Source organism: Chrysochloris asiatica, unplaced genomic scaffold (genome assembly GCF_000296735.1).
Source record: "Chrysochloris asiatica unplaced genomic scaffold, ChrAsi1.0 scaffold00259, whole genome shotgun sequence".
In the NCBI taxonomy this organism is placed as follows: domain Eukaryota; kingdom Metazoa; phylum Chordata; class Mammalia; order Afrosoricida; family Chrysochloridae; genus Chrysochloris; species Chrysochloris asiatica.
In genome coordinates this window covers 1,729,862-1,739,203 of record NW_006408777.1, presented here as the reverse complement: position 1 = coordinate 1,739,203, position 9,342 = coordinate 1,729,862, and the positions used below count along the sequence as shown (strand labels likewise).

The following is a 9,342-nucleotide window of genomic DNA, read 5'->3' as shown; positions in this document are numbered from 1 at the left end:
TAGTTTCCTATATATTTTAAAAATGAGTGCCTTGTCTGATGTGTCATTGCAAAAGATTTTTTCCCATTATGTGGGTTCCTTTTTTACTCTTCTGGTGAAGTCTTTTGATGTACATAAGTGTTTAATTTTTAGTATGTCCCACTCATCTATTTTGTCTACTTTTGTTTGTGTGTTTTTCAAAATGTTTTGTAGTCTGTGTATTCCCTGAATTAGTGCCCTCATATTTGCCCTATTTTTTCATTGATGGCCTTCATAATTCTGGGATTCACATTTAGGTCTTTAATCCATGTTGGATTGGTTTTTGTATAAGGTGTGAGGTGAAGGTCTTGTTTCAGTCTTGTACATGTTGTTTTCCAGTTTTGCCAGAACCATCTGTTGAAGAGACTATCACCTCCCCTGCAATATATTTGGGTGTTCTGTCAAAAATCAGTTGGCTGTATGTAGATGGGTTAATTTCTGGATTCTCGATTCTGTTCCATTGATCTAAGTATCTTTCATTGTACCAATACCAAGCTGTTTTGACCACTGTAACTGTGTAGTAAATTTTGAAGTAGGGGTGTGAGAGGCCTCCAACCTCATTCTTCTTCTTAAGCAGTGCTTTACTTATCCTGGGTCTCTTTCCTTTCCATATAAAGTTTGCGATTTTTTTTCCATCTCTTTGAAGAATGTTGTTGGAATCTGGATTGGGATTGCATTATATTTGTAAATTACTTTGGGAAGTATTGACAATTTCACAATGTTAATTCTTCCTATTAAGGAGCATGGTATATTCTTCCAGTTTTGTAAGTCTCTTTTGGTTTCTTGTAGTAGTGTTTTGTAGTTTTCTTTGTATAATTCCTTTGTTCCTCTGGTTACATTTATTCCTAGATATTCCATCCTTTGGGTGGCTATTGTAAATGGTATTGCTTTCCTAATGTCCTTTTCAATGCTGTCGTTTTTGGTATAGAGAAATCCAACTGATTTTTGTATGTTGATCTTATATCGTGTCACTTTGCTGAATTTTCCAATGAGGTCTAGTAGAAAATCAATATAGTTAATGTAAACAGTTTTACCACATTTTAATAATATTAAAAAAAATTTAAAAAAAAAGGGTAATTGTTAAGAATTTTGACACCGCCACCCACTCATGTTCAAATATATGTGGAAGCTGTGGATGGACTACAAATATTTTTAAAGAAAATATGTCATCATAATAAAATAAAAAAAACACTTTAATACATAGGATTTTATTTTGCACAGCTTTAACAATTTCATTATAGGTCAAGGGAGAAAAAAGAAAGAAAGAAAGAAAAGATAAAACCACCACAATGAGTAAATTACTAAAGCTCTTCTAGTTAATAGGGTTTCTCCTCTGGTAAATTTATTGTCAGATCCCTTTCAAAACAGACAAGATGCTTACCATATTTTAAAGATTATAGGTTGCCACTGAAAGAAAAATCTTACACGCCACTATACATTAAGGTTGAAAAACTGTCCTGCATGAGAAGTACACTTAGAAATCATGTGAATAAAAGAAAAAGAAAATATTATGTTTCAGATTAAAGTCCTCATAATGTGCCATCTAAATGTCGATCATCATTTTGGAAGCTGCTTAGGTGTAGGGATTCCTTGCTTCTGCCACTTTCACTTATTTGACTGTGTTTTTTACGCAACAATTATTCATTAAGGCAAACAAATCCTTTTCTGAGAGGTGTTAAGGAACTTGTGGACAAATAGCAAACTTTTGGCATTAAAATACGTGAACACATACATAGCCTTTAGTAATATACATGAAGCGTGTTTTTTCTTGGACTAGTGACAAGAAAAGATGAACATGCTTGTTAACAATGTCAAAAAGTTTAAAATTCAGCGTCCAAGCAATTCCTAACAATGCTTCTGTAGCTTTAAGCACTAAATGGTATAGAATTTATGCAAATGCATTAAAGAATTCAAGCTTGGCAAATTACACCCAAGCATGTTATTAAACTATATATACAGATAAAGTAAATAGCAAATACAGAATTAAGAGTCCTGCTTTTCCTTATAGCCTTGAACACTAACAAAATTTTGAGGACAGTTCTATAATATTAAACATTAGGTAACCAACAGGTGTTGGGAAACCTAACTACATAAACCAATTTAAAATACTCAAGATGACTTTGTAGTGTTTAATACAATTCAGTTCATAGTCAAGGGCACAAGACAACATTTAACAAAAATAATCACATCAATTGACCTAGAAATCAAATGTAAATATGTATGAATACAATCTCCAAAAGCTGTCTTTTTTAGTGAACATTAACCATTTATTCAAAGTTATACAAGAATTTGAAGGATTAAAGTCTTCTGTGACGTAAAGCCACTTTGAATAGCTCCATGTCTCAGCTGAGCAGGAGGAAAGAGGGTGAAAGAACAAGTGAGGAGGCCGCGTGTGGGCACTTAACAGTAAAAACCAACTCAGCAGCAACCTCCCCCTGCCTGCTGTCCTCCTTGACTGCCTGCATGTGTGGCATTAGTAGCAGCATGCTGAGGCCCAATTTTAATGCCATTTGCCTGAAATAAAAAGCAAAAAGAACAATCAATACAATTGGATCCAACCAAACAGTGTAATTAGATGTTTAAAAAATTAATTTGATTATTAACAGTACAAATTTTGCTAAACAACTGAAAAATTGTATCAAATTAAGCAGATTTTGGCAATAACAAAAACAACAGTTTTTAGGAAAGGGATGGCTCCTTTCTTAAATCACTGAGGGAATGTTTTTGGAAATGATTCTTTTTCTGTAAACTTAAAATTCCTTTATAAATTTCTATTTAGTAAACAAAAAAATGGATACTGTTTTTCAGGGAAATTTCTTAATGCAAAAATTGTTTAAAACCAATTACTACAAGTAATCCTTTAAGGATAAAAACATTCAAAGCCTATGCTGCTCTATGCAGCATTTCGGTTCCCAGTTGCATCAGCTGCATGGGCTCAGGGCATACGAGTGTTCTTTGTCATCAATAACTTCTATGAGCCCCCAAGACATGGCAGTTTGCCAAGAACCCACACACAGAGTAGTTCTTTCATTCATCAAATTCACACTTTTATCTTAACTCTCACTCCCTCAAGTGGATTTTAACTGAAAACACAACACTCTGAGAAAAGTAATACAGTAGCTTCAGATATTAAGCTCTTAAGGAAACTTTATGTCACAGTAAATCTCAGATTTATAATGCCTGGCAGTAGTTCTTCAACAGTAGTAGCCTTGGGGTTTCTGGCACTAGTGTAGTACTGACAGCAGTTGATGTGGTTTCTTTTAGTTCTTTTGACTCCTCTTTAATAAAAGGCATACCCTATGGCTCATTGGTTTTGCCCCCTCTGGGCTAGAAGTAACTTCTTGAAGAACCAAGGAGTCAGATTTGGCAGTAGGCCAAATAAATAGGATGGATTGTTGGCTCTTGACAGCATACTATTATAATCAAAGCTCCATACATAAGCATAGCAAAGCAGTTAGCTACTATATGAAACTAGACAGAAACAATGAATGTTGCTTTTTAAACAGCAGCCCAATTATTGCCCTGTTTATATGGAATTAGTCTCTGACTGACATTGACTAAGTTAACTCAAGATCTACGGTAATATAAACCAATAGAAAAGATTTAGAAATTGTATTACTCGGAAACCTCAGACAAACTATTGTCTGTTTTAGCAAACAACATGAGAGTGAATGAAAGAGAATTTTATGTTTATATGCAGGCTAAGAGATAATAAGCAAAGGCTTCCTAACCCAGTACTTCTTTCCTAACTGCAATTGGTGAAGGAGCCAGGGTTTTTGCTTGAAAGAAAAAAGTGTTACTGTAGAATGGTAAAAATACTTATGTAAAATTAAGTAATATGCAACATCCACATAAAGATTCTGCAATAAATAAGGACAAACGCATAGTGAGGGTTTAGGTCAAATATTTTATGGAAATCAAAACTAAAACTAAAATAACTACAAAAACTCAGTACTAATTATATACATTAACTTGGTATTCTGAAAACCTACCATGCTATCTATACTGGGTGTGATTTCCAAATTGGGTATTTCCTGCTTTCACAGCAGGTGAAAGAGTATATCTAGCATTAGTAACATAGTACAAGCATTTACACACTAGAAAAGTATTCCCCAAAGCAGATGACCATATGGATGTGTGGATGAAAGTAGAATTTTGCTTTCTTTGAGGAGTTTATATTATTTTGCATTGTTTGTAATAAATAGACAGGGTTCCCTTTTTATAAACTGATTCTTCACCACCTAACATAAACATTCAACAATTATGCTACCTATACCAAGTTTTCTAAATAGTAAAACTGCATTGTAAGCTTTCAGATAATGAAAACATTGTAAACTAATGTATGTCAACCAATATTGTAGATCCACCTTATAAATGTATATATATATAAATATAAAGTGAATCTTAAGTAGCAATTAAAACTCAAATCTACATTAATGTCAGTCAATAATGTTTGTATGTACCTCATTATTAATGTCAAAGACTCCTTCTTGAATTTTTTCATAAATTTCTTTTGCTGTATTAATAAATGCCTGAAACATAAAAGATAAATATTGGTTCAAATTATTTAAAATCACAATAGTAAAAGATTGTTTTTTTTAAAAACATGTAATTTAGTACTATTAAAAATTATATATAGAGCACATAATTTAGTACTATTAGAAACCATCTAAACTCATGAGGAGGAAAGAGAATCACCATTATCATAAAACTTATTCTTACGAAGTGAAAGGCAAACCGGCAGTCCTTTACTTCTCTACCTTCTGTGGCACACTCATTTCTCTGCTGGGCTTGATAATTCATTGCAGTGGCCATACAGAGTTCCCAGATCATACTCATGATTATGTGATTTATTTGAAAAGCAACAAGATTTCTTTCAGCCTTGCCTGCTCTTGACCTAGCTTCTGCTGCTGGGACTTGCTCTTGGCTTAGACTAGCAGGCTCTCAACTTTTGCAGTACTCACACAGTATTCCATCTTTTTAGCCACTGATAACTGTCCAGAGGCTCCCCACTCTGTCAGCAAGCCTACTGCCTGATGGTGCTTAGCTCTCTTGCTCTGTACGTCAGCAAGCACATTGCAGCTGCTTCCCACCAGTCTCCTGGTTCAAGGCTCAGATTGTTACTGCTGTCTCCTGGATCTAAGCAGAGACCCTAGGCTAAAAGGATGTATTCCACTCCTAGCTCTTCTTGACAGTGGTAAGGTTCCCTCCTCAACCTCTGTGGGAGTAGCCCTTTCATTAGCCTACTCCAAGTCCACAAACTGACCAATTCCTTCAGCAGGCCACAGTCATCTTATTTGCACAATAAAGTGTCTGACTCTTTTGCAGGATTGTGGTCAAGTAAATCATCTTGGCAGAACTAAAAACCTCAAGGTCAGAAAGGTCATATATAAAAAGAAACCATTACACTGTACAATGTTGTAACATTTGATATCGGAAAATCAATGTAATATACCAAATTAATAAATGATAAAACCACACGATCATACCAAGAAACATAGAAAAAAGCATATGACAAAATCCAGTACCTTTTCAAGATAAAACATTCAATAAACCAGAAGGAACTTTCCTCTATTTAAATTCATAGCTAGCATCATACTTAATGGTGAAAGATTAAAAGCTTTTCCCCTAAGATCAGGAACACACAAGAATGTATAGGAATGTTCGTAAGTGTTATTATCAACATTAGTCACAAAAGCTGAGTCACACAAACATCCATCATTTAATTAATTAAAAACAAAATGTTATGTACATACACACAAACACATGAAGGGGCTTCAAAAAGTTTGTGAAAAATTCCATTATCTTTCTATTCAATTTTCACATAACTTTCACACACACATATAAATATTGTTGTTGTGGTGAAGGGTCGCCGAGTTGGTTCCGACCCATAGCGACCCTGTATAGGTTTCCAAGGAGCAGCTGGTGAACCTGAACTGCCGACCTTGCAGTTAAAACCGCTTTGCAGTCTGGCTCATTAACCCATAGAGCCATACCAGGACTTCAGCCACAAAATGGACTAGAGCACTGACTCTTGCTACAATTGTGGATGAAACCTGGAAACATGCTAAGTGAAGCCAGACAGAAAAGGCCATGTATTGTATGATTCCATTTATATGAAAAGTACAGGATAGTCAAATCCACAGAGATAGGAAGTACATTAGTGGCTGCCAAGGACTGGGGGGAGGATGCACAGTGAGGGGAAAAGGGAATGACTATTAGTGGGCACTATGAGGTGATGAAAATGTTCTGGAATTAGTAGTGATGACTACACAATTTTGTGAATATACTAAAAATCTCTGAATACTCCCAATGGGTGAATTTTGTGGTATGTGAATTATGTCTCAAAAGAAAAATTCATGGCTGGAAATGGTGGAAAGGAGAAGAATCTTATAATATGGGGAACAGTACACAAAAGAAAACGTGTGTCAACTAAGTAAACTGCACAGGCTTCTGTGTTGAAACGACTTACTTTTGGAGGACACGGTTCCATGTAGAACCCCTTTTGCCACAATAACGTACTACTTCATATAAAGTTAAATATAGAAATAATCAAAGGATGTTTACGATGAAGAGTATATTTAAGGGATCACACATAGAACTAATCAGTAATGTTAAATCAGATTCTCTTCATTTAGCTTTCTATGAAGATTTTCAAACAAATACTGACTCTTTGCAGTTGTCCAGCACCACTGATACAGACCAACTTCAAATTTTCAAAGGTTCAGGGAGAGGAACAAATTATACCTTTCATCATTTTCCACCCTGGAAACATGACTGCTGAACTTGCCATAAGAGCTTTTGTTTCCTAATTAATAGGACTGATAGGCTCAATTATTGCACCAAGCACACACCAGTCAGGGAAGAAAACATGAATGACTGTGGCAGGGGTATAGAGATATGAATATGCATAAACTCCAAGTGGCTGATGGACTCATCATCACAGAGGATCACAAGAATTTACAGCAAACTTCAGAGAAGAATGAGTCATTGTAGATTCACCAAGCACTTGGAAGCAAGTGTGTTTCTCATGTGTGTACATGAGCTAGAGAAGGAGAAATGGGCTTTCAGCTAACTATGAATGGTTTCACATTCCTTAAAATGGAAGTTATCCCTATAAATAAGGAAAAACTTAACTTTTCCCAGTAACTTGTCAATTACTATGATCACCTTAGCAGTCAGAATAACTAAATACTGTGGAGTTGGAATTCCTCATAAGGCCACTTGTGTACGTATCTCACATAAAAACAGGTTTGTACATAAGTTATAGTTTCACGTAAGCAAGCATTTATGTTACAAAAGTTATTATTAAATGTGCCAATTTAAGTAAATAAACTGTTCTTTTGCAAATATGTTGATAAATCACTTTAAAAATCTGGTTTAAGAAAGCTATGCTTATGTAAAACTTTGTTGTTGGTGTTAAGTGTTGTCAAGTTGGTTATGACTACAAGACTGGCAGTTCAAACCCACTTTGAGGGAGAAAAGATGAAGCTTTCTGTTTCCATAAAGGTTCACAGCCTTGGAAATGCTATACAGGGTCCCTGTGAGTAAGAATTGACTTGATGGAAGTACGTTTTGGGGTTTTTAAGCATCTTTGATAAATTTAAGATGTATTTTATATTAGCAAGACATAGCATCCTGTACAAGGTTTCTGAGCAGTGGCTGGTGGGTTTGAACAGCTAACCTTATGGTTAGCAGCCCAGAGTTTATAATAACAAGACTCGATAATAATTGCATTACAAGTAAAATGAAATAAATATATTTTCTTTCATAATTATTACTATCATCTCAATGAAGGAGGCTTTGGACACCACTGGATTTACTTGCTGGATTTACCTGAGTATACATTGTTGTTTTTAAGTGCTGTTGCCTTGCTTACAACTCATATCGAACTTGTACAGAGTTTCTGAGGAGGCTGGTGGGTTTGAACCACCGAACTTGTGGTTAACAGTACAGTGCTTATCCTATAGTGCCACACCAGGACTCAGAGTATACATTGTTGTTGTTATTAGGTGCCGTTGAGTTGACAGCAACCTTAAGCACAACACAACAAAACACTGCCGGGTCCTGTGCTGACCTCATAATCATTGCTATGCTTAAGCTCATTGTCCATGCCATTTTGCCAACCCATCTTGTTGTGTGGGGTCTTCCTCTTTTTCGCTGACTGGCCATGTTACCAAGCATGATTTTCTTCTCCAGGCATTGGTTCCTCCTGATAATATGCCCAAAATATGAGAGACAAAGTCTGACCATCCAGGCCACTAAGGAGTATTCTGGCTGTGCTTCTTCAAACACAGATTTGTTTGTTCATTTGGCAGTCCATGGTACTTTTAATTCTCTTTCAACACTATAATTTACAAGTCCTGGTGTGGTTCTTGGGTTAATGTGCTGGATTGCAAAGTCGGTTTGAACTGCATGGTTGGTGGTTTATTCAAGCTCACTAGACACTCCTTGGAAACCCTATACAGGTTTGCTATGGGTCAGAATCGATTTGATGGCACTTAACAGCAACAACAACCATAACTTGTACGAATCAGTTCTTCTACAATCTTCTTTACTCATTGTCCAACTCTCATAAGCACATAAGGTTATTGAAAATACCATAGCTTGGGTCAAGAGCACCGTAGCCCTCAAACTGACATTTTGACTCTTGAACATTTTAAAGAGGTCTTGTGTAGCAAATTTGCCCAATGCAATACTTTGTTTGATTTACATTAAAATATTATAAACATTAAAATATTTTTTAACCCTCTGAGCATATTATCAAGAGTACCACAAAAATGGACTGTAGTATATACTTCATGGTAACAATTAATATTTAATATGTTATTAATAGATGATTAATTATAACACATCTATAGAATTTAAAACTCAAGGTGACAAATACAGATAGATACAAGTATACCTGTTTGAAAAGCATGTGGCTATGGTCTGAAATTGCTGTGCTCCTAAACGGAATTAATATAAACCAAATATTATTAGAGTTATTAGAGATCAAGGAACGCGTCTAAGAGGCTTTGGTATCACAGAAAATAATTATGTGACAAAAAAATTTAAGAACTCTAACGAATTTGAGACACACATGTATTACAACAGTTGTTAATTTTCTGCTATTCAATAGAAATTAATGTCCACATAAATTTTCAAGATAGAAACGCTTCTTCATCTATCTTTGAATGGTCAATTTTTTTCTAGACATATATACTGTACAAAAATACTTGTAATTGTTGTTGTTGTTTAGTGCTATAGAGTTGATTCTGACCCATAGCGACCCTAAATAGGGTTTCCGAGAAGCAGCTGGTGAGCTTGAACTGCTGACTCTGC

At 35.3% G+C, this 9,342-nt stretch overlaps 1 protein-coding gene across 1 annotated transcript in view; it reads right to left on the bottom strand.

Annotated features, from left to right (window-relative positions):
• Positions 1–2,269: 2,269 nt before the first annotated feature.
• The window catches only part of LOC102822923 (ras-related protein Rab-2A-like), a 214,380-nt gene continuing 207,307 nt past the window's right edge, over positions 2,270–9,342 (bottom strand). Inside the window, exons 7-8 of the mRNA XM_006874044.1 lie at positions 4,482–4,550; positions 2,270–2,532 (exon numbers count right to left, since the gene is read on the bottom strand). Coding sequence (XP_006874106.1) covers positions 2,437–2,532; positions 4,482–4,550 — 165 coding nt within the window. The 3' untranslated portion in view covers positions 2,270–2,436. The remainder of the gene's footprint in view (positions 2,533–4,481; positions 4,551–9,342) is intronic.